The 20,755-nt window shown below is 36.6% G+C and overlaps 3 protein-coding genes across 5 annotated transcripts; all 3 read left to right on the top strand.

Moving 5' to 3' along the window:
- Window positions 1–20: 20 nt before the first annotated feature.
- LOC116025188 (myb-binding protein 1A-like protein) lies at window positions 21–6,065 on the top strand. The gene is made up of 8 exons (XM_031266331.1): window positions 21–699; window positions 859–984; window positions 1,062–1,259; window positions 1,613–1,837; window positions 1,941–3,056; window positions 3,354–3,641; window positions 4,144–4,588; window positions 4,851–6,065. The coding sequence occupies exons 1-8, from the start codon at window positions 121–123 to the stop codon at window positions 5,705–5,707; spliced, it is 3,834 nt and encodes a 1,277-aa protein (XP_031122191.1). The 5' UTR covers window positions 21–120; the 3' UTR covers window positions 5,708–6,065.
- Window positions 6,066–8,424: 2,359 nt separating this feature from the next.
- LOC116001181 (fatty acid amide hydrolase-like) lies at window positions 8,425–16,006 on the top strand. Of its 2 annotated transcripts, none has more exons than XM_031241071.1 (21): window positions 8,425–8,706; window positions 9,028–9,119; window positions 9,232–9,341; window positions 9,437–9,497; window positions 9,828–10,018; window positions 10,101–10,230; window positions 10,395–10,472; window positions 10,548–10,695; window positions 11,346–11,458; window positions 11,557–11,632; window positions 12,297–12,368; window positions 12,616–12,667; window positions 13,274–13,354; window positions 13,452–13,535; window positions 13,681–13,784; window positions 13,943–14,035; window positions 14,315–14,383; window positions 14,527–14,591; window positions 14,803–14,864; window positions 15,096–15,191; window positions 15,477–16,006. In XM_031241071.1, the coding sequence occupies exons 2-21, from the start codon at window positions 9,041–9,043 to the stop codon at window positions 15,537–15,539; spliced, it is 1,827 nt and encodes a 608-aa protein (XP_031096931.1). In that variant the 5' UTR covers window positions 8,425–8,706; window positions 9,028–9,040; the 3' UTR covers window positions 15,540–16,006. The 2 variants fall into 2 exon arrangements, with proteins under 2 accessions (XP_031096931.1, XP_031096937.1); XM_031241077.1 differs by lacking the exon at window positions 8,425–8,706 and adding an exon at window positions 8,741–8,861.
- A 984-nt stretch (window positions 16,007–16,990) lies between these two features.
- LOC116011605 (protein trichome birefringence-like 12) lies at window positions 16,991–20,368 on the top strand. 2 transcript variants are annotated; one of them, XM_031251070.1, is made up of 4 exons: window positions 16,991–17,701; window positions 17,906–18,040; window positions 18,799–19,045; window positions 19,687–20,368. In XM_031251070.1, the coding sequence occupies exons 1-4, from the start codon at window positions 17,160–17,162 to the stop codon at window positions 19,966–19,968; spliced, it is 1,206 nt and encodes a 401-aa protein (XP_031106930.1). In that variant the 5' UTR covers window positions 16,991–17,159; the 3' UTR covers window positions 19,969–20,368. The 2 variants fall into 2 exon arrangements, with proteins under 2 accessions (XP_031106930.1, XP_031106989.1); XM_031251129.1 differs by having other exon boundaries at window positions 19,710–19,878.
- Window positions 20,369–20,755: the final 387 nt, after the last annotated feature.

The raw sequence follows: 20,755 nt of genomic DNA, 5'->3' as shown, positions 1-20,755 counted from the left end.
TAAACCCTATAGGGTTTGTGTTTTGTCTTCCCTTCACTCCCTCACAGGCACCACACCAGTACGAAACGATCTCAACCTATCTTCCCTCTTCTTTCTCAGCTTCTCTTTTGGTTCGGATAGATGGGGAAGAAAAGAGTTGCAGAGTCCGGAGACGAATTGGACAATCCAACCCTGGAGAATGTTAATTCCGAGCCGTCGACAAATAAAATGAAGAAGAAGAAGAGGAAAGAAGCTGAACCAGAAGAGCAGAGTAATGCTCCATCAACCTCAAAGAAGAGTTCTTCTACCAATCCAATGGAGGTAAAAAAGGAGAAGAGAAAACGGGACAAAGAGAGGCACCACGAAGAATCCGACAACGCGGAGCCTAAGCCGAAACAGATGGCTTTCGAATTCAAAGATGACGAGAAGACTGCGGAGGATACTTCTCCCAGTAGTAGCGGCGCGGCTTTGCCTGAGTTTCACATTGGCGTGTTTAAGCAACTTGCCGCTGCTGATTCTTCTGCCAGGGAAGCTGCAGCTCAGATGCTGGTTACGGAGTTGCGGCAAGTGCAGAAGGCGTATGATGAGCTCGAGAATAAGGAAAGTATTGATGGTGAGTTGAAATTGGAAGCTGATAAGGGTGATGGGTTGAATAAATGTGCGCCGTCATTGAGATATGCTGTTCGGAGGCTCATTCGTGGAGTCTCTTCATCAAGAGAGGTGCGTTTCAGGCTTTCAGCATATTATTGTTCCGAAATCTCTGCCATCCTTTAAACAAGTGCAAGGGAAAAAAATAGTCTTTATTATACTTTTAACCTTACGGTGTTATTTTTTTTTTTTTAATTTTTTTTATCATCCTCTGGATTCTATCAATTGCAGTGCGCAAGACAAGGTTTTGCATTAGGCTTGAGTATTTTAGTCAGTGCAGTTCCTAGCATCAAAATGGACTCTCTGTTGAAGTTAATTATTGATTTGGTTGAGGTTACTTCTTCAATGAAGGGCCAGGTGAGTAGATTCAAAATCACTAATTTCATGTACTCAATAACAATTTCCATATGTGAATTGCTAAGTTGGTTTTGTAGGAAGTAAGGGACTCCCTGTTAGGACGCTTGTTTGCTTATGGAGCTATTGCAAGATCAGGAAGACTAACCGAGGAGTGGATTAAAGATAAAGATACTCCGTATATCAAAGATTTTATTGGTTCTTTAGTCTCGCTAGCAAATAAGAAGCGGTATTTACAAGAACCTGCTGTCTCAATTATTTGGGAATTGGTTGAGAAGGTACTTCATCCTTTGGTAAATATGTTGGAAGGCATTTAGTCAATAGTTCTGATTTCTCACATCTTTTGAATGAAATATTTTTGCATGCACTTGTGATGACTCCAAAGGGATTATAGTTGCTTATGTTGGGTCACATTTATTTGACTCATCACCCATCATCAGAAATACACTGTTTACTTAGTCAAGGAGATTGGTGAGAAATGGTCAATATTGTGATGTTAATTTGATGGACTTACTAAAGAAGAAGAGGGGAGGGGGATCAGTTGAATGGTTATATACTCTAATTATCTTCATATTTTTAATTTTTAGTTTTTAATGCTTTCACTTTAACTTCTTGTTTTCTGGTAATCCAGTTACCTGTTGAAGCATTGTCAAATCATGTGTTTGAAGCTCCTGGACTTCTGGAGTGGTTTGAATGTGCAACTGAAGTAGGAAATCCTGATGCATTGCTTTTGGCTCTCAAAATGCAAGAGAAAGCTGGAGTTGATAAAACATTTGGAAAGCTTCTCCCTTCTCCATATAGCTTGAGTAGCCTGTTTTCTGCTGATTATCTGTCTTCTATTGCCACTTGCTTAAAGGTGATTTTTGAACTCCTCTCGTAATATTATTCTTACTTAAGCTAGTGTCCGTAATTGAGAAAATGGACTGTGCTTTGACTTTTAAACTTTATGGGATACACAGGAATCTACCTTCTGTCAGCCTCGAATTCATAGTGTATGGCCTGCCTTGGTAAATATCCTTTTACCTGATACTGTTTTGCAAGATGTTGATCCAGCACCAGTTTTAAATTCCACAAAGAAACACAAAAAAAGTCGCAAGGGAGAAGAGGATGTTGAGAAGAACCTTAGAAACTTTTGTGAAGTCATTCTTGAAGGATCACTTCTCTCGTCATCCCATGACCGCAAAAGTTTGGCATTTGATGTCATGCTATTGCTCCTACCAAAGCTGCCGGCGAATTATGCCAGCATTGTTCTGTCTCACAAACTTGTCCAGTGCTTGATGGATGTTCTTTCAACTAGAGATTCTTGGCTTTTTAAAGTTGCAGAACATTTTATGAAAGAATTATCTGAATGGGCAAAACATGATGATGAGAGAAGAGTGACTGTTATTGAGGCTTTGCAAAAACACAGCAATGGGAAATTTGATACTATCACCAGGACCAAAACAGTAAAGAATTTCATGGTGGAGTTTAAGAATGAATCTGGCTGCATGTGCTTATTCCGGAGCTTGACAAGCATGTTTCTGGATGAAGGGCATGCTTCAGAAGAACCTTCAGATCAGAGCCAAACAACTGATGACAATTCAGAAATAGGTTCAGTAGAGGATAAGGATTCTAATGGGGCATTAGGATTCTCTGATCTTTTGAAAAGTTGGGTTATAGAGTCTCTTCCGGGTGTTCTAAAGCATTCAGAATTAGACCAAAATGCAAGGTTCAAGTTGCAAAAGGAAATTTTGAAGTTTTTGGCTGTTCAAGGTCTCTTTTCTTCCACTCTGGGGTCTGAAGTTACATCTTTTGAATTGCAAGAAAAGTTTAAGTGGCCAAAGTCAGCCATCTCAAGTGCTTTATGTAGGATGTGCATTGAGCAACTACAGTCATTGCTGGCAAGTGCTCAAAAGGTAGAGGGATCTCATGCTCTGACAAGTGGTGCTGAAGCAAATGATTTGGGATCTTACTTCATGCATTTTGTAAACACATTACGAAGTATTCCTTCGGTTTCACTATATAGGTCCTTGAATGATGATGATGAACAAGCATTCAAAGAATTGCAGTCTATGGAAGCTCTACTCTTAAGAGAGGTTTGGCATTTTATTTAATACATTTGCACACCATACTGTGTGATATTTCTCTTGTTCTTTTTCTTCATACATTTGAGTATCTATATTTTATTTAATTAATATGAAACCTAATCTCACAAGTTGTTATCTTGTTTTATTATGTTCGTTTTCTGGGTTTTTATTTGTGGTGAACTAAAGGTTGTGCATTGTCTTTCTATGGGAAAAAAACAATTTCTGATTTTAAGCACAATGCCAATGCCAGCTCTCCTGTTATTTATGCAAGCTTATATTGTTTTCTCTGACTCCAAATGTTGGTAGGAGAGACATTCTGTTTCAAGTATGGATTTGAACAAGTGTCATGCCATGAGGTACTTGCTCATCCAACTGTTGCTTCAAATCCTACTACGACCTGGGGAGTTCTCTGAAGCTGCCTCTGAGCTTGTTATATGCTGTAAGAAAACTTTTGGCTCCTCTGACCTTCTTGGCTCCTCTGGAGAGGATGAATCAAATGAAAATGGTGCACCTGAACTAATGGATGTGCTTGTGGATACCATGCTTTCGCTTCTGCCACAGTCATCGGCTCCCTTGAGGACTGCCATTGAGCAGGTGAGTGCTGGAAAATATTTTTTTTCCTCAATTTTCTTATTGACAATAAACTGCAGTTGCATATTTCATCCTCTCTCTATCTTCATCATTTCAAAGTGTCTAACATCGTAGTTCTCTTTAAAGTTTATTATCTAAAACATAAATTTCGTAAGTAATGTTGAAGACGGTAAGCTTGTTGCAAAGCCTATCTGATTTTCCATTATCAGTATATGATATATTGGCATTATGCCTCTCCTTTTAACTAGAGGTCATGGCCTTCAGCTAGGCTTTGTTCCTATCCTTATATAGGCAAAGCAAAATTACTGTGTCACTTGATCTATACTATTGAGTGGCTAGTAATGGCCTAATGGGAGAAATAGCTAGTGATTGAAGGACATACCTATGTTCCCCTTGTTTATAATAATTTATAAATGCATTTACATGAATAATGCTTATTTAGTTTGTTTAGTATTTATGTGCTTTAGCATTACTGACTTAGTCAAACACAATCACATCTTTTCAGACTTTCAAGTATTTCTGTAATGATATCACGGATGATGGATTAGTTCGCATGTTGCGGGTCATTAAGAAAGATCTTAAACCAGCTAGACATCAAGATACAGATACTGAAGATGATGACGATAATGATCTTCTTGACATTGAAGATGAAGACGAGGAACCTGATGAGGATGAAATCAATGAAACAGCTGAAAGTGATGAGCAGACTGATGGCTCTGAGGCAGTGGTTGGAGCAGAGATTGCAAGCACAGAACTTCCGGATGCTTCTGATGATTCTGAATCTGATGAGGGAATGGATGATGATGCTATGTTCCGGATGGATTCATACCTTGCACGTATTTTCAAGGAAAAGAAGAACCAAGCTGGTGGTGAAACTGCTCAGTCCCAGCTTGTTCTCTTCAAACTTCGTGTTCTCTCCTTATTGGAGATTTACCTACACGAAAATCCAGGCAAGTCTTTGCTGTTCATCAAGTTTATATTACCTTGAGCCTAGTTTACATGAGCATCAAACCACTGTGTCAACTGTGTATCTTTTTTTATTCATTTTAACTATTCTCAATTGCATTCTATAGCTGTAACTATGATTCTGGATAGTGTTGTCTTAATTATGTTGGTAGTAAATCCCTTTTCCTATAAATAGCAGGTTTTCTAGGGTGAATCTTGGATACTGACACATGATCTTTAAATGCATTCCACATTGTTACTATGCAGGCGAGCCACTAGTGCTGAAAGTCTTTCAGAATTTGGCCCAGGCGTTTATAAATCCCAATGCCACCGAAGGTAGTGAGCAGCTTGGTCAACGTATTTGGGGGATACTACAAAAGAAGATATTTAAAGCAAAGGATTACCCGAGAGGGGAAGCTCTGCAGCTTCCTTTACTCGAATCTATTTTAGAAAAGTTCTTGAAATTGGCAGCTAGACCATTCAAGAAGAAGAAATCTGCTGCCAATCTTTCAAAGAAGAAGCAGTCTGTATCCTTGAACCGATACAAAATGATCAATTCACTCGCACAAAATTCTACATTTTGGATTCTGAAGATAGTTGATGGTAGAAACTTTCCAGAGAATGAACTTGAGAGAACTTTGGATATTTTCAAGAGCGTTTTGGCAGCCTATTTCGATAGTAAAAAATCTCAAATGAAGTCCGACTTTGTGAAGGAAATTTTCAAAAGAAGACCATGGGTTGGTCATCACCTCTTTGAATTCCTCTTAGAGAAATGTAGCAATGCAAAGTTGCAGTTCCGGCAAGTCGAAGGTCTTGATCTAATCCTCGAGACATTAAAGTCACTGGTGCCTGCAAACGCTGATCAAAGCAACCAGGAAGCATCAAAGAAAATGTTGAAAGGCAAGCTCCGCAAGCTCTCTCATCTAATTCAGGTTCTCGTGACAAACATGCCAGACAAGCAGTCCAGAAGAGCAGACGTGCGGAAATTCTGCAGCAAGGTATTTGGCATTTTATCAAGCCTTAACCTGACAGCGCCATTCCTCAAAGCTTTGGAACCCGATGGTCACACTGCTTGTGAATCTCAACTTGGCGATACATTTCTTGCTTTGAAGAAGCAGCAGTAGGGGAATTAGCATACCATCATACCATCCATATTCATTGGTGATACAGAACATACTGAGATCTACAGACATCTCTCTTGGTAATTATATGCTAGGAGGCTATAATTAGTCCTTTTTAGAATTGTTTACAGGTGGCTTCAGGATTTCCTTCCTGCTGTTTTCAATGAAGATTGTCACACTAGAATAGTTTTGGTTGCTACTGGTTTACCACAAAAACAGTGGCACCAATCAGATTTTGAGCTGCTAAAATGTTTGTACTTCACACACCCTATGTTAACTGTTGATTGGTTTCTCCTTGCATTTTATTGATGAACAATCTGCTCTATTTAGTACCAAATTTAAAGAAATTTATTTATTTTGAGTTTTCTTTCCTTTTTTTTTTTTTTTTTTTTTCATATCTTATTTTCTTGGAATATTGATCACTTGGAGTATTGTTATTAGGCAGTCTTAAATTTTTTGGTACTAAGAGCATCGTCATTGATTTAAGAAATGGAGATTTTGGCCAAATTTTTTCTGAGGTGGAGGAGAGAGGAGAGGAAGAATTTTATTGCTACAAATTTTTTTTTTGAGCTTTTTCGAAAATCTTTTAAAAAAACAGTTGTTACTTGATCTAAGAAAAAAGTCCAAAAGTTTAGAATTATTTGAGACCAATTGGACATGGGGCAATATAAAAGTGTGATTGCCCTTTTTCCTTAGAGCATCCCCAATAAGAATTTTAAAGAAGATATTTGGATTTTTTTTTATTATAGAAATCAGTGAGACACGTAATTACCTAGTGGACGTGAATTACCTAGTGGACGTGTCTCATTGCTCAAGGTATTTCCGAGTTTTCGCCAGCTAAATGAAAAGTCATTTGGCCGTTATGGCCGTTGCCAACCCACTAGGGTGTTTCAGAGTGTCCGCCAATTAGTGGCCACTCTGAAATGAAAAGTCATTTGGCCGTTGGCGGTTGCCAATGGCAACGGCCATAACGGCCAAATAAAAAAATTACAATAATAATTATTATTTTTATTTCCTATAAATTATTTTCTATAAATATCATGTCTTCAACAATTTTTAAACAATTTTCATCTTACTCTTAATTCATTCCTATACTACTGTCAATTTATACATTTCAAAGCAATTGGTTATAATTTTTAAACAATTAGTAGTTTATTAATTTTAATTTTATAATTTTCATTACAATTATAAACATATAATTCAAATAAACAAAGAAATAATTAAAATATATGATAGTAAAATGATGGGCCACAAAAAAAAACTGATAAAATAATAATTTTTGAACTTGTAAACAAATTGAAGGCTGTAACATATTAATTAAATAATAGATTGTGCAATCGATAAAGAAGTCTTTCGCCTTAGTAAGCTAGCTTTCTAAGCCCAGGTAAAACGTGGATCGATCTTGACGAAAATGGAACTAATTCTCTGTAATAGAAGAGTCAGAGTCCCTTCTTGACCAGACGAAGAGGATAGGAATTGATTTCTGCATTGACCCGAGGCGCAAAGTTCATAATTCAATGTGGTGGGATTTGCTTTAGTAGTAGTATTATAAGGATATTGATCTCTTATATAAGATGCACAACTGCTTTTAGGAGCCTTTTTTTTTTCATCCAACTAGTTTTATCGTAATAGAAGAAAAAAAATCAAACACCCAAAAACACCCATGTCTTTCTTGGTTGAACTAACCGACAATTTACAACAGTTGAATTCAAGGTTAACATATTCTGTACTTGCAGTTAATTGTTTAGTCTGTAATTGTCAATGTTATGATGTGCTTGCAATATGCTTTCAATTTATTTACATGTACATAAACAATTAATTGCATACACATAATGGGTATGTTTGGTTATTGGCGGATCCACCAATTTTCAACGTTTTGACCGAGGTCAAAACGCTGAAAAGCTGTTTGGTTAATGGCGATTTGGAGCAGCGGTTTCGCTCCAAACCGCCAAGTTGCAAAACGCTGCAAGTAGCAGCGTTTTGCAACAGCATTTTGGAAAAATATTTTATTTCCCCAAAATGCCCTTATAATTATAAAAAAAAAATAAAATTAACTTTTAGTTTGCCCAGCGGCCGTGCAAACATTGTTGTAAAGAAAAGGAGCCTTGAGGCTCCTTTTATAGGAGCCTCAAGGCTCCCTTCCTCACTTATCCCACTGATGTGGGATAAGTGAGGGGGAAAAGATTACAAAAGGGGAGCCTTAGAGGCCCCCCAACCCCCTCTTTTTTTTTTTTTTTTTTTTTTTTAACATTATTATTATTATTGTTGTTGTTATTATTATTATTGCTATGTTATTATATTTATGTATGTATATACATATATATATATATATATATATACCCTTTTGGTCATTTTACATGTCAACGGCTAATCTAAACAGCTAATTTTACCAAACATCTTTTTACAAACCGCTAATACAATTCACTGGTCAAATCCGCTAATACAATCCCCTATTTGATAACTGCTAACACAACCCGCTACCGCTAAATTCCAATCACTGATAACCAATCAAGCCCAATATATCGGCTATAAGTACATAAAATATTATTTTTGGACTGAATCACAATAAAATGTAGATCCTAATCTATGCTAATTTTTATTTTTTTAAAAAAAATTTTATATTCACATGTGCCAAAATAGTCTATTATAGCTGACGCAAATCATGGCAATGCCCGCTTCTCACTTCTCATCAGCTTTAATGAGGCAGTTGGCGAATGGCGAGTAGCGCGACGACGACTGGGAACAAGCCGGCCATAGCGCGCTGACCAAATGCGCAAAGTTCTGACCAACTCTGTCCTACTTTACAACTCCATATTGAATTTCAATAACTTCCCGCATCGACCACTACCTACCTATCGCTATAGCCGCGCATTAACACTTCTACCTCACTGTTCCTTTCAAAACAAAAAACCACTTCTACCTCACTGTAAAACGTCGCCTTCTCACTTCTTCTCTTTGATAACTGCTCCAACTTGTCTCCTAGCGATTCGATAAATTCAAAGGTATGTTCGATATATTCTCTGCGTTTATCGGTTTATGCGTAAATGTATATGTATATGCATATGTATATGTGAGTTTCTATAATTCTATTGTGAGAACGTGAGTGTACTTTTTTTTTTTTTTTGGTTTGATATCGTAGCGATTCGATAATTCGAAGGTCTGTTCAGTTTATTCTCTGCGTTTATGCGTATATGCGTATATGTGTGTATATGTTTCTATTCTGATTTCTGAGAACGTGAGTGTGATTTGTGTGTGTGTGTGTGTGTGTCGGTTATCCTTCATGTTCTTCTGGTGATTTGGTAGTTTTGATTTGATTGGATTAGATTTTATTGGAAAATGGGGAAGAAGAGGATGATGTTGCCTGCTAGTGAAGTTGACTTGACGGCGGTGAAGTACATACCGGAAAACATTCAAGGTTACTGATGTTTTATGGAAACGAAATCGTGCTGTTTTAGTTTCATGTATATATGATGTTACTGATTTGCTTGTTGATTGGTTGAATTTGGTGTGATGGCTTGAATTTGCAGCTCCGCATTTGACTGGATTTGGGTTGAAGTTGTTTGTCAAGTTAGCTGAAGCGCCATTTGTCGGATCATTGCTTATGGCTTACTTGAAGAACCAGAACGGATTAGTGGAGGTCTGATTAGTTTTTGCAGCTCGCTTCTCAATGTTGTTTGTCTTTTGTCTGGCTGTGACTATAAGTTTTGAAAATTGTTTATTTGTGATTGACAGATGTTGAAGCGCACTGTCATACCAGAGCCTCCTATGTTTAAGCCTGAGTTCCCACCTCAAGGTTTTGTGAAATTTCTGTGTTTTCTTTTCTATGTGTATAGTGATAATTAATGTGTATTATGATTATGATATTCTATTTGCTCACATTATGTTTTTATTTCAATTTCATTTAAACGAGTAGGTGTTGGTATATCAAATGCTCCATTTATATGCTGGTTGATTGAGTTGTTAGTTGTATAGCTTTGTCCAATCTTTTCCAGTAATGGCAAATATTATTGACTGAGATAACCCCTTGTGTAGAAAATTAGGTATCATGCATTTCTTTTGTGATTTACGATTACATGGCCTATAAACTTGGCATTGACTCTGTACTTGCAACATGTGAATTTAGAGCCAGAGCCTTGTGTATCTTTATTGGAGGAAGATGGAAAACCTCAAGATAGAGTTGACATTGCCTTGAAGTGTCTCCCATATTATGATCCTGCTAGCAACTGGAGTTCTCATTTGACCGCACCATTCCGCTACTGGAAGATTCGTGACTATGCACATGCATATAGATTGAAGCTCACAACTCCATCAGTGGTAAGTTACTTACAGTTTCTAGATCTCCATCCTTTTATATTTTTATCCAGTCTAGGAATAATGAGCAGCCATTTCACTACAGGTTGCTGAGCGCTTCATCTCTGCCATGGAGGAGTTTGATGCTAAGAACCCAACAGCACCTCTATTGATATCTTTCAAACCTGATGAGGTTAGAAAGCAAGCTGCAGCTTCCACACAAAGATTTGAGGAAGGTAATTGGATTCTTCACATATTTATATTCATAAATGGTTTAATAAGCATTTTACCATAGTTGCAGTTATGTAACTCAATAGCATGCCACCGTTAGTGGTGTCATTTTATGTTGACAAAAGTCTTCCATTTGGGATAGTTCCTTATTCAAGTGGGGGTTATGCAGGAAACGCATTGTCAATCTTGGATGGGATTTTTGTGGCAATTAAGGATGACATTAATCTCTACCCTCATACTACAAAGGGTAGGTCTCTGACTTGTCAGCTTTCGACCAATCTCTTTGCCAGGTTCATTTAAATGATCTCAATGATATCTACAGGTGCTACAACGTGGCTTCACGAGGTTTATGAAGTAGAGGAAGATGCAATTTCTGTTTCAAGATTACGCAGCTGTGGTGTGATTTTGGTTGGGAAGGCAAATATGCATGAGTTGGGCCTGGGTACAACAGGAAACAATCCCAATTATGGGTAGGTTTAACCCAGAAACTGCAAGTAACAGTAAAAAACTTTCGTTTTCTGCATCCAAAGCCTGAAGTGAACTTGTGAACAGGAAGTTGCTTTTGCAAAAAATTTTGGTCAGTACATTTCATGTATTTACTTGTACTGGAGTCTTCAGCTTGATTCCCTGATTTTAGATTTTATCTGATTTATCTGTGTTTATCATCTACCATTTAAGTCTTATAATCAGTCTAAAGGAAATAGCTCATCTTTCATGTGCTATTTGTAGTGGATCATATATATTGTGTCCAATTCAGTTATCAATGAAATGCTTTGTGTTTCAAGTTGCAACACTTTCTGCTGGTGCACCTTATTTACTTTTCCAGACATATTTTCCCTTGGATCCTAGTTTTTTTTTTGGGGTTGGGTGGGATGTTGTATTCAGTTCAGGGATTGCTATGGTAATCCTTCTTAATCTAATATTTTGAATTAATGTCAAATTGCTGCTTCCTGAATATGACATGGCTATGTAGATAAAGTAGTGTGGAGTGTGGAGAGTACATTTTACCTTCTTCCTTCACAGCTGTGGAAACCATATATTCTTTGACATATACTTATATATGTATGTTTATATGTGTGTATATCAAGTTCTCCATAAGTTACCATATTTTGCATGACAGGACAACAAGAAACCCACATGCTCCAGAAAGGTACACTGGTGGATCATCCTCAGGCCCTGCAGCAATTGTAGCTTCTGGGTTGTGTTCTGCTGCACTAGGAACAGATGGTGGAGGTTGTACAATTTATAACGCATCAGGCTTGTGAATCAACTTGTTCAGTCTTCTAAAATTGTTATAGTTGTTGAAGCTTGAGTTTTGATGGCAAAGGCAGGTTCAGTTCGGATTCCTTCTTCCCTCTGCGGTGTGGTTGGCTTGAAGACAACATATGGACGGACTGACATTGGAGGGTAAGCTCAATGTAGAGTTGCATTTGTAGCTTTGTTAATCATTCTCTTCTCAAACTGTTAAGCTTCTTCCATACATATGTTTTCATATAAAAAGGGCTTATCCTATTTACCTTAAGAAGGTTTTAAAAGATGGATTGGATATGTTTGATGTAGGCCTACATATGAGGTATAGTGGTAAGGTATTGGTAACTTACCCTGATTGAAGTTATCAAGAATGATGTGATGGCTAAAAGGTTCATGATGGATTTGCCACTTCATAGAATCAAGTAGAAAACCAATATCCATTTAGCTGCCTAACGAGATTGGAACTAAGATTAAGTTGAGTTGGGTTGGGTTGTACTTATCCTGTTGGATCGAAGAAAAGGAATGCGGGTTTTTTGGTTCTACTTGATAGATTAGATTTGATGATGCAATTGTTCTCTGCAGAAATAAACATTAATCAATTACTTTCATGATAGACATCTTCATCATCTAAAGAAATTTATTATAAAGAAAAAGGAAGCCTTTTTGAGGTTGGAATATATTTCATCTTCAAGTCTCTGAGTTCTCTCTCTCTCTCTCTCTCTCTCTATATATATATATATATATATATATATATATATATATATATATATATATATATATATATATATATATATAATTTTTCTTTCTTTCTTCCTTTTAGGTCATTATGTGACTCTGGGACTGTGGAGATCATTGGGCCTATCACAGCAACTGTTGAAGATGCCATACTTGTGTAAGCTGATCATGCTGGTTCTGAGTTATTTTCAATATTATGTGTGCTCCATCTGATCCTGTCCTTACTCACAGACAATGCATTACTTATATTTTTCTATTTTCTAAAATAAATTTGATCCTTTTCTCCATTTAATACTTTTCTATTTACATGTTTAGTTGCTAGAGAAATCATTACTATATTTACTTTTTATTTCATTATATAGGGATTGTGATCTCTTCTACTAACAGTACTATCCATTTGTCAGGTATGCAGCAATTTTAGGATCCTCTCCTGCCAATAGAATTGCTTTAAAACCGGTAATCACCTAGAAAATATTAAAATTAATCATCTGCCTTTTGCTTCATGGTGATACATCTTTTTCTTTCTTTCACTCTAATTCTAATGGTAATTTGACTACGTCTTAATTTTCTGGCATCACTGATTTTTAATATTCAAAGAATTTGTGAAGTTTCATCCTTCCACTGCTTCAGAATTCCAGTGGTAATATTTATGAGAACAAAAATGAATACTTGAATGACTTTAGTTTTCAAGCTTGGTAGGGCTACATTATTCAGTGTATCCTTATTCTGACTTTCCAGATGAACTATAAAGTTGCGACTTTTTGGCAGCTATACCATGGGTTACCCCAGAGTGTAAATGCCTAGTCTGTTCGTGAGCTGATAATCCAATTAGCAGCATTTTGATAACTTTAGACTTGATCATGTTGATTGTGTAGTATTTCGTTTCATGTACCTTTTACCAAAATGCAGCATAATCTCTCACATTTCCTACTTAAGATTGTTTTATGAATTAATGACACTACTATATTGCTATGTGTATTTGCAGTAGCCATATCTCTATACTTGATTTTAAAATTAAATCAACAATGAACCATGTCATGCTATCATTCTTTTTTCCTCCAGGCCCTCCCTTGTATACCTACCTTATCTTCAAATGAAAGTTTGGATGTTCTAGGATCATTGCGGTTAGGAAAGTATACAGAGGTAAATACATGTTCTTTTGTTCTGAGTATGGTTTTACAAGTGTTTTCATATGATCATTTCAATACACAGTTTAATTTGCTTTGGTTTTGTGCTTCAGTGGTTTAATGATGTTTTCTCAACTGAAATATCTGACAAATGTGATGATGTTCTAAATCAACTATCAAAAGAGTATGGGTGCAAAGTAAGTCCATTGCCTGTAGCTTCTACTTTTAGAGGCTGTTATTCTAAATCTTTATGCAAATCTGCACTGTTTACTTGTTTGTAATGGAATGAAAAAGAATTGCATGCTATTTTCCAATTTGAGGTTTGTTTTTGCTTTGTTCAAGACAATAGAGATTGCGATACCAGAGCTGCATGAGATGCGGACTGCTCATATTGTTTCCATAGGCTCTGAATCACTGTGTTCATTGAATCCTGACGTTGAGGATGGGTATGCTCAGTCAACCTGTTACTTTTATCTATTTATCTACCTGCCTTTAGTGTGATTTAAATATCAGTATCTTGTACTTCAACATGTGTTTCCCGATTATGATTATCTAAATGTTGGGCTCCCATGGACTGTCGCTCTTTCTCTGTTCTTTTGTCTAGGAAAGGAGTAAGATTGACATATGATACTCGCACCAATCTGGCGTTTTTTCGGTCATTCTCAGCATCAGACTATGTTGCTGCTCAGTGCCTCAGGTAAGGCATACTTTTACTGTCAGTTCAGTACCAAATACTGCCTTAATAACATTAAGCAGAGAGCATAAGAATAACAAATGCAGAAGAGAAAAACATTGTGCTTTTCCTGTATAGTTTAGAGTTGCTTAGTTGGACTCAAATTGGTCAAACTTGGTCCTTATTTTTATTTGTTCTGATCTTGTGCTTTTACTTATTAGGCTAAACTTAGAAGCACAGTTTTCATTATTGATTAAAAGGAAAATGAACACAATAGATCTGTTCTGGATATTTTTACTGCAGGAGAAGGATAATGTACTACCACATGGAGATATTTAAGAACGTGGATGTCATTGTAACTCCTACTACTGGGTATGTTAGCACACTTGAGCATCGGTGACAATGTTTGGAACTAGATCTTTTTCTTGCCAGATTCATTAGTTGCTTGTTGCGATGAATGTTGTCTGTCTGCCCCCTTAAACAAACTCTCACTAAGTGTACATTCCTTTCTTTAGCATGACAGCACCCATAATACCGCCAAGTGCTCTTTCAGCTGGAGAGACAGATATGCAAGTCTCAGGTTGGTTTTTCCTTTCTACTTCCAGGTTTAATTTGGTTCCCTGTTAATAGTCTAGTGCCTAAATGATGTAATAAGAAGCATTGCTTTACCCGTCAAGGCTGAAACAAAATAGTGGTCAGGCTCTTTGGAATTTGGAAGTTTAATGCATTCCCCTTCATGATACGTGTAGTTTTTATGTAGGCTAACTATTATTAATGCATGCTTTTTTCAGGAAATCTCATGCGTTTTATTATAGCAGCAAATCTTCTGGGGCTTCCAGCAATTTCTGTCCCTGTAAGTGATATCACATAACATTTGAGAATTCAGTGAAATTAATTCTACAAGCATTCATAAAGTACAATAGTCAAATATCTGTAGCCAGCCTACCGATTGCCTTTCTGTGTCTTGAATTGTATAGAGATCCTAAAAGTTTATACAAGAATTGTATAAAAATCTTAAATTTAAACAAACATTGGGTCGACAACTTTGCTAGCAATGTGAATTTGTGAACTTGTTAATTTCCAGGTTGGCTACGACAAGCAAGGACTCCCCATAGGTATCCAACTTATCGGCCGGCCATGGTGTGAAGCTTCCATTTTACGTTTGGCAGCTGCAATAGAGGTATGAATTCCATCCCAATAACTACATGAATATATAGTCTTTTAGTCCCTTGGACAGATTATATGAGCTCATAGTCATCCATTCTACCAAAGATAACATTGGTATTTAAAAGTTACGAGTTTGATTCTTGCTAATACTTTTTTGGTCGAGTCCATTGTATGGGACTGTTTTAGTGCACTTTACTTCTTCTGTGGAATTTGCAAACTATTACGTAAAAGTGGATTTTACCGGATTCACACCTTTGAATATTAAGCTGACATAAAAAATATGCCTTTTATCTTTCAGGAGAATTGTTCAGCACCCAAGAAAAAGCCATTGCAATTCTATGACATATTGAAAGGGAACTAAACTCGGCATTTTCTTGTATCTTTTCCGTCAAGGTAGTATGGTTCAACAATAAATTATACAGTGAGATGATACTCAATTGATATGAGCAATCTTGGATGTCAAAGACTAGTAAGGATGGCGTGAATAACATTCTTTGTATATTCATAATATCATGAATGGTTTTTCTTTGTATTAATACTAACATCAATAACTATTTTTCTTAAGAGTCTCTCAAGTGAGACAAATTTTGCTTAAGGTGGCTCTTGATTGATCAACTGTCAAATTGGGAATTATTGATTGCATAATCAATCAATCAAGACTTAAGCAGAGTTGTTTCAAATGGGATTTGTCATGCTTGAGAGATTCTTATAGTTTTACTTTTACAGTTTTACATATATATGTTTCGTATTGTTTAGATATGTCTTTCGAGTGAGACGACTTCCACTGAGGTGATTTTAATTATTCAAAATTCAAGAAAAATCACTAAAGATGATATTTGTTTGCGCGGTGTGTGTTTTATGCACCCGCCGTGCATGTGCTCGTTTGAGGCGTAAGGGTGATTTTTTTTTCTTTTACTTTTTTGTTACATGCTTTTTTTTTCCTCCTCTCACCCCTCCTATGTAGGAAAAAATCAAAGCTATTGGAAATGTTCTTATTAGATTCTTATCATGTTTATCCCTTTGAGTGTACTTTTTTTGAGTAATGTATGAGAAATTGAGAATAAAAAACTTTGAAATAACAATCTTTCTTCTTCTTCTTCTTCTTTTTTTGAAAAAGAAAATCTATTAATCAATTCATATTAAGTTTGGAAACTATCTAAAATGATAGGAGACAATGTCATACCAAACAATACATTCAGACAAAGAATAAACTACCCTAGCAAGTACATGAATTTCTATGTTCGTTGAACACTAAAAGAAAAAAAAAATTGACATTACTTCTTGAAAAATCTTTAATATTATATTATTATCAATATCACCACCCATTTTTTTGTTGAGCACAACTGATTCCGTTACAATATAGTATCAAAGAGTCAACAGTTGCTTTCACTGAGACTCGAACCCGTAAACCGGGACACTGGGTGCCACTAGACCTTGTAACTCACCACTCATATAAGGCAAAAATCAAAAGTCCAACTCACCACTCATTGGCAATAAGACGAAATGAAAGGTAATCTGTTATCATGTAAAAATTGTATTAATTTAGAATCTCTACTTTTCTTTTTTTGTTCAGTAACCTCGTTACACTTTTTGACCAATGTAAACATTATTCCAAAAGTAAATAGTCTCATAATTTGCCAAAGACCTTGTGGTCTAGTGGCACCCGGTGTCCCGGAAAACACTCTCACATGGATGATGGGAGTGAGTTTGAGTCTCAAAAAAAATAGTCTCATAATTTTTATTTAAAAATTCAATATTCTTTTTTTTTGAAAATTCTAGATAGTTTTATTGGATTTAACTCTTCACAATTTTGTGCTTGGCACAATTGATAAGATTTTAAAAGTGAAATGTGTTGCAAATCGAGAGCTCAGGCCGGATGCGGTCGAGCAAACCGCGCAAGATTCCGGATCCCTCACCTTCTTCTTACCTTCATCTGTTGATCCGCCTAGATTTTGTTCAAACTCCATTAATGTGATTCAGAATGGCCTCTAAGCTAAACCCAAAGCTCTTCCTTATTCTTCCAGCTTTTATGCTCCTCATCCTCTACTCTACATTCCTTCCTCTTTACACTCCCTCATCCCCATCCTCCTCGCACTCGCACTATTCAAAGCCTCAACTTTCGATTTCATCCTCCTGCAATCTCTTCAAGGGTAAATGGGTGTTCGACCCGACTCGGATGCCCATGTACGACGACAACTGCCCATTCCACAGAAACTCTTGGAACTGTCTCAGAAACCAGAGGGAGAGTATGGGTCGGATCAATTCGTGGAGGTGGGTGCCTGAAGGCTGCGAATTGGGTCGAGTCGACCCCTCTGGGTTCTTGGGTCTGATGAGGAATAGGAATATTGGGTTTGTGGGGGACTCTTTGAATGAGAATTTCTTGGTTTCTTTTCTGTGTATACTTAGAGCGGCGGATAAGGGTGCTAAGAAGTGGAAGAGAAAAGGGGCTTGGAGAGGGGCATTTTTCCCCAAATTTAATGTCACTGTTGGCTATCATCGTGCCGTCCTGCTTGCAGAATATGTGTATGTACATTTACAAGGTTTTTTTTTTTTGTTTTTTTTTATTTTTTTTATAAAATAATTAATTAATTTAAATATACTGCCCAAGTTGCTAATCATATTGCCATATTGCAACTGAGTTTTGTTAAAATTATTGACTTTTAATGAGATTCAGTACCTGCATTCATTGAACTTACTTTGGAGATGTAACCTTGCTGATTTGAGTAGGCAGACAAGAGAGCCTGGTTCTTCAACTGAGGATGGACTGAAGGGAGCATATCGGGTTGATGTTGATGTTCCAGCAGATGATTGGGCACACATTGCTGGCTTTTATGATGTGCTAGTTTTTAACACTGGTCATTGGTAACCTCCTGTTCTGTGTCGTTCTTGATTTTACTGAATTGGTTTATAGTTATTCTCTGTTTCGATTGTTGAACTCATTGCTTCCCTAGTTCCTCTAGGTGTTTTTTGCCCAAAGCTTAGGGATAGGGTCTCTTTAGTGATCCAAAGAATGCATTGTATGCTGGGAATGTAATTTATCTGGTAGGGAAGATATCTTGCTTAGAAGGTAGGAACTCGTATTTTTGTTTTCAAGCGGCATGAAACTGTTTCACTGTGTCTCACTTTATTTGATCTCGTGGCATCTGGATAATGTTGGGCTTGGTTATAATAAATTGTGTGGATTCTGTTCTTTCTTTTTGAATAACTCGACTACTATGAGGCTTCAGGCTAGCAGCAAGGATTTAGCATAGCAGTTAGTTCCTAGGAACTTGTAATTTGCTTTTATAGGCCAAGAGAGTACCTACAAGTAAAGGAATTTTTAAACTGTTGCATAATCCATGCTCCATTGGCTTTCGGTGAGAGAGAGAGAGAGAGTCCATATCTCCATGCAGGGAGAGAGAGGGAGAGAGAAAAAGGGGGGCACGGGACAGCTCTGGAAAAGGGAGTTAAATGACCGATGGGATTTGATTTGTATGGGCTGTTCATATTCTGCATTTATTTTCGGTGTCATTATGCCCTTCTCAATTTTTGGTTTGTATTTTAAGTACTTACTATATGGATACTACTGTCTACAGATTTTTTCTCTTTAACTATTGTTTCTTATCCCTTGTGTCTACTAGGTGGGGCTACGACAAATTTCCAAAAGAGACACCTCTTGTATTTTACAAGTCAGGTCAGCCTATACAGCCTCCCTTGGAAATGTTAGATGGGTTTAAGGTTGTCCTAGATAATATGGTTGCTCATATAGAAAAACAGTTCCCAAAGACACTTAAGTTCTGGCGTTTGCAATCTCCAAGGCATTTCCATGGAGGTGAATGGAACCAAAATGGTAGTTGTGTTTTCAGCGAGCCACTTGATGAATCTCAGGTATGCTACGATAACATCTTAGTATCTTACCTAAACGATTCTCTTTTCCTTTTGGTTCATTTTAATCTTATGTCCCCTTAGGAAACTGAAATATCGAGAAGTTTAGATATTTCCTATGCATTCATCCCCATTGTCAATTAAAGCATCAATTTGCAAAAGTTCAAAACGAAACTCTTAGGCCGTGTTTGGTGAATGACTGTTAGCTGATTGGGTTATAGAGTATGATTAGTTAATAACATTAGCTGATTGTAGAAGGTGTTTGGTAAATTAGCTGTTAGTTGATAGTTGTTTGGTATAATTTCCTTTCTCAAAAAGCTAATTGAAAAAGTTGCTTTGAACAACTTTTTGAATTTTAACATTTTAGAGTTACAAAAAGTTGATTAACCTAACACTTATATCGATTTTTTAACCAAGTCAAATATCTAATAGTTGTCAAATAAGCCAAAATTGACTGATAAGCTAATCATTTTACCAAACAGGGCCTTAACCTTTTCTCTTTATTTTAGTTCATCACTTGATAAAAGTTAGTTTGACAATTTCCCTGGAGATCAAAGTTTCTTGGTGAGGCTTATTATGAATCACAAATAGAATTGTGTGAAACAGCGACTCCCATGGAAGGATCAATACTGATACCTAAACAGCTTGACTTGTGGTTTGATCCCAGAAACAATGGAGTGAACAAGGAAGCAAGAAAGCTTAACGGTGTCATTAAGGAGGCAATAGAAGGCTCGAGTATCAGAATACTTGATCTAACTCACTTGAGCGAGTTCCGGGCAGATGCCCATCCCGCAATTTGGTTGGGAAAGAAGGATGCAGTCGCCGTTTGGGGCCGGGACTGTATGCACTGGTGCCTGCCAGGAGTTCCAGACACTTGGGTCGATATATTGGCACAACAAATTCGTTATAGCGTGGAGACAGGGTGATAGCTGCATAGATAGACAATTTCGAGTTTTTTTACGAGGACTATACAGCTGATCTTTCAGTGACTTAAACCACATTGCTTCTGCCCACTGCAAAGGTGCTTCAATATTCTCTGGAAGAGCCATACCATTTCTTATGGTTGAAGAAGCCTGCCATTTTTACCTTTACTATTTCAGTGTTTTTGAACATAACCCCCATGATCCCCATCTGTACCATTATTTTCTTTCTTTATGAAATTCTCATTTTTTTTACCAAGTTTCCAAAAGTACTCCAAAGAAATGATAATGCTATATGTATCATTACCTCTTATTTGATTAATTTCTGTTGGATCCACTGTTGTAAGAAGGCACTTTATTAAATCATATTTTTTTCTTCTGAATAAAGGTCATAGGTTCAAATTAATCTTATTGTAATAACGTTCTTACTTATCTGAAAAAAATTCATGAAAATAAGTATATCTTGAGTGATATTTAGTCAATTTATAGTCAGTACTCGAGAGTGTTCGTTGGGACAAAATCAATTTTCCTTTGCGATCTAGTCAACAAAAAATCACAAAGAGGTAAATTAACTTAAGTTATTCATAATTGGACAGTTTATTTTTTTTTTTTTTGTTTAAATTTTAAACTAAAAAACTTTCTTGCTGGGAGTAAAATTTAATAAGTTGCTCTTATTGAGATTCAAGCTCGGAGTAAAATTTAATAGGTTGCTCTTATTGAGATTTGAACTCGTAGGTTGTAACTTTGTGATTACTTCAGAAAGGAAATGTAATTTTGAAAGTATACTAAAAAT

This window comes from Ipomoea triloba, chromosome 1 (assembly GCF_003576645.1).
Source record: "Ipomoea triloba cultivar NCNSP0323 chromosome 1, ASM357664v1".
Classification (NCBI taxonomy): Eukaryota; Viridiplantae; Streptophyta; class Magnoliopsida; order Solanales; family Convolvulaceae; genus Ipomoea; species Ipomoea triloba.
The sequence above is the reverse complement of the archived record's forward strand: the minus strand, read 5'-3'. Positions and strand labels throughout refer to the sequence as shown.

What these genes read in the sequence shown, in the direction of transcription:
- LOC116011605 (XM_031251070.1), top strand. Translation starts at nt 17,160, where the DNA reads ATGGCCTCTAAGCTAAACCCAAAGCTCTTCCTTATTCTTCCAGCTTTT. An exon ending in GTCCTGCTTGCAGAATATGT is followed by an intron (nt 17,702 to 17,905) that starts GTATGTACATTT and finishes TGATTTGAGTAG; the next exon opens with GCAGACAAGAGAGCCTGGTT. An exon ending in GTTTTTAACACTGGTCATTG is followed by an intron (nt 18,041 to 18,798) that starts GTAACCTCCTGT and finishes TGTGTCTACTAG; the next exon opens with GTGGGGCTACGACAAATTTC.
- LOC116001181 (XM_031241071.1), top strand. Translation starts at nt 9,041, where the DNA reads ATGGGGAAGAAGAGGATGATGTTGCCTGCTAGTGAAGTTGACTTGACG. An exon ending in CAAAAGAGTATGGGTGCAAA is followed by an intron (nt 13,536 to 13,680) that starts GTAAGTCCATTG and finishes GCTTTGTTCAAG; the next exon opens with ACAATAGAGATTGCGATACC. An exon ending in AATCCTGACGTTGAGGATGG is followed by an intron (nt 13,785 to 13,942) that starts GTATGCTCAGTC and finishes TCTTTTGTCTAG; the next exon opens with GAAAGGAGTAAGATTGACAT.
- LOC116025188 (XM_031266331.1), top strand. Translation starts at nt 121, where the DNA reads ATGGGGAAGAAAAGAGTTGCAGAGTCCGGAGACGAATTGGACAATCCA. An exon ending in TTTGGGAATTGGTTGAGAAG is followed by an intron (nt 1,260 to 1,612) that starts GTACTTCATCCT and finishes CTGGTAATCCAG; the next exon opens with TTACCTGTTGAAGCATTGTC. An exon ending in CTATTGCCACTTGCTTAAAG is followed by an intron (nt 1,838 to 1,940) that starts GTGATTTTTGAA and finishes TGGGATACACAG; the next exon opens with GAATCTACCTTCTGTCAGCC.